At 41.1% G+C, this 2,940-nt stretch overlaps 1 protein-coding gene across 1 annotated transcript in view; it reads right to left on the bottom strand. All coding sequences in view use genetic code 11, as the record gives it.

Moving 5' to 3' along the window:
- The window catches only part of EGR_02386 (hypothetical protein), a gene marked incomplete at both ends in the record, with an annotated part of 20,276 nt that overhangs the window by 816 nt on the left and 16,520 nt on the right, over positions 1-2,940 (bottom strand). The window contains one exon of the mRNA XM_024491635.1: positions 1,537-1,611. Within this exon, the coding sequence (XP_024353786.1) occupies positions 1,537-1,611 (75 nt within the window). The remainder of the gene's footprint in view (positions 1-1,536; positions 1,612-2,940) is intronic.

Raw genomic sequence — 2,940 nt, 5'->3', positions numbered from 1 at the left:
GTTAATGAGTTCAAGTGAGAGAATTATTTAGCTATCGGAACCTGAGTTCTAGTGATTTCTTGCTAAGGAAAGCAGAAGCGTCAAAAGGTGACACCCAAGATAGCAGCTGCAGGGCTACTGTTCAATGCGTTTTTAACTAAGACTTGCCTGTCTGACATAAAAATTCATCACATTGTCCCAGTAATTGCAGTATTAGAATAAAGACATCAGTTGTGGTTAATCATGTAATTATCCTTCATCAATTTATTGTTAAATATAATTATGTAACGTATGTACAAAGCCTTAATCGAGCAGTAGAATTTATTCACATGTACGTGGTAATGGTAGCAGACGTGACAATCAAATGGTTATAATGATGGGCTCAAAAGTCGTTTCCTAGACGAAACAGTAACCTATTGCCAGTCGAAGCAAATTAAGGGCAAAAGTTGAGAGCTTGTTTGACTCTCCTCAAATGGGTTTTCTACCCTTGGTAGGATGCTGCTGTACTGTTCCTTGTGATACGAAGGCTTTATCTCTTAGGGTGTCCTATACCTTTTCCAAAAAACCCACCAATTTTTTACTGCTCAGAGGCATGGTCATTAGTTTCTACATCTCACATCGTGTCCCTCGTAGTTCTTGCCTGTTTGCCCGCCTGTGTCTACCTGCCTTCTTCCTACCGTCTAACAGTTGACTGCCTACTTTAGCGCAGGCTGAGTGGTGAGCAGTGACGGCAAAGTGGCTTACTGAAAGTGCGATGGCCCATAACTAAGAGTTCTATGTACTAAAAGTACGCTCTGCTTATCTTTCCGTCACTTAGCGATCGTAACATATCTCACCCACTTTGCGACTGCATAGAAAGTAAAATTACCACACAAACCTCTGCACACACCCCTATGGAATCGGCAAAATGATTTAACAGTGTGGCGACACGCACCTCAAAGTACTTACCTCTGCCCGATCAGCCATCTAGCTAGCCGACTGGGCAGCTACGTTGGACAGCCATGTATACATGCAGGCTGACGGCTAATAGCGACAGTACGTGTGAAAAGTTAAGGACAGCTGCACGTCTAACAGCTAGAGCCATAACATACAAGTAAGAGCAGGAAATCCTAACCACTAGATCACCAAGGCAATGCCGTCTTGCCTCGCATATCCTTGCTTCATTCGCACCCCCCCTTCTTCCCTTCATGCTCTGACGTGTGGTGTTGTACTAAGTCAGGCCTTTGTCTACCTCCATCTACCGCTTTCCTATCCCACTCCAAAGCCTTTTCTCATTCCACCTAATTGCTTGTGTTCCATCATTTTGCATGTCTGCCTGTATCTGCCTATATCCATCTATCTGTCCGAGAGTGGGCACTCTCGTAAACATCCAAACAAACACACACTTTGAATTGGTCTAAAAGCAAGTCCCTCCCATGGCATATGTCATAATTTTTTGGCCGGATTAGCCGCTGGCACCACGTTTGGAAAAATGATGTCATAAAGCCTCTACCGATTTCTGCGTGTCCACTTGGTGATTTCATGCGTGTGCGGCATGCACGTATATCTATTCCGTACTATTGCGTGGACACGTGTGTTTACAAAATAAACTGCATCTGTTCTTGTTTACCTTTGATGCACATTTGTCCAGTCCTCAAAATTAGCAAAAAAATAATTTCACTCACGTACCATTCAAGATACTAGCTAAGTAGCGATCGTAACAGTGGTAGATAGATGCATTGTTTTTCGAGCCTCAACTTTTGACGTTTAAATGTTTTTAAGGTTCCCAGCGAGTTATTTCTCGTAAACTGCCAAAACCATGATAATTGTTAAAATTTTTTTTAAAACCGTTGCACATCACGCTTTCCCAAAACTGCGTGCTGACCATAAAAACGTTTTAATAAAGATAATTTCTAGAATAAAGTCCTAGGTATGGAACGTTCATCGCAAGTATACTCATTGATAATGAACCGTTCTTATATCATAGGAACGAGGTTGTCATTTTTGAAAACGAATAAAGCAACCAAATGCACAAAAATATTGCCCTCCTGATTATTCTTGCTAGTGGTTTATGAGGCCGTAGACCCAAATACAGTCATAGGTTCGATACAAATATTTTTGGGAAAAAAATTGTTTGGTTGTGACAACATCGCTTTCATTTTCGTTTCTTTTCAAACAATTTTTGCAAAACAGCTTTTGGTATTATATTCTTTCATAACTACCATTCACCAAGCCATTTTCACCAAAACAAATCAGCTTCCATATAAGTAGGATGGATAGATTAATAATATCCTTAACTGGTGCAAATCAATCATCACAGGATAGGACGAGTAACGGCCATCAACATGACTACATCAAGGCCTCATCAGACATCGGCTTTAGCCAGTGCATCGCGTGGTGCAACAGCCATCGAGAAGTTGTGACACACATTGATTCACCTCAAGATAGCCTTACTGCAGTGGATTAAGCCCGGTTTAATCACATCTGTATTAGGTGCATTTAGGGAAGAGGCATTTTATTGAATTGGACTGGATGAGAGCAGACAAATATTAGAATAGACATCCCGCAGTTCAAAGGAGGAATTACAAGAACAGTGAGTCGTGAATCGTGGTGTTGACTCTACTAGTAAGAACTAAAAGATTTCTGTAGTAGATATTAGGTGTTTAATTGCCACTTTAACATTACAGGACAAATGTTCGGTAGCTCAATAATCACCTTTATACATATAGATTTAGTAACTTGAATTTGCTTTGACTTTGAAAGTGCAGGGCCGATTCAGACAACTTCCACCGCTGCTCACCTTTAAATCATTCAAAAAGCCTTTTGCTATAAGGAATAAACAGGACTAGCCATGAAGTACGTCAAAGACAAGCATGAACGGGCGTAGTTTACTATGTAAATACACGCACCCACGCAGTAGTAAGGAAAGGACTGACGTACGTGCTGCACGTACACAGCTCATGAAGAGTACCAATGAAAAGG

The sequence above is a fragment of the Echinococcus granulosus genome, assembly GCF_000524195.1.
Source record: "Echinococcus granulosus chromosome Unknown EG_S00011, whole genome shotgun sequence".
Taxonomy (NCBI): domain Eukaryota; kingdom Metazoa; phylum Platyhelminthes; class Cestoda; order Cyclophyllidea; family Taeniidae; genus Echinococcus; species Echinococcus granulosus.
This window is presented reverse-complemented; position numbering and strand designations above follow the sequence as displayed.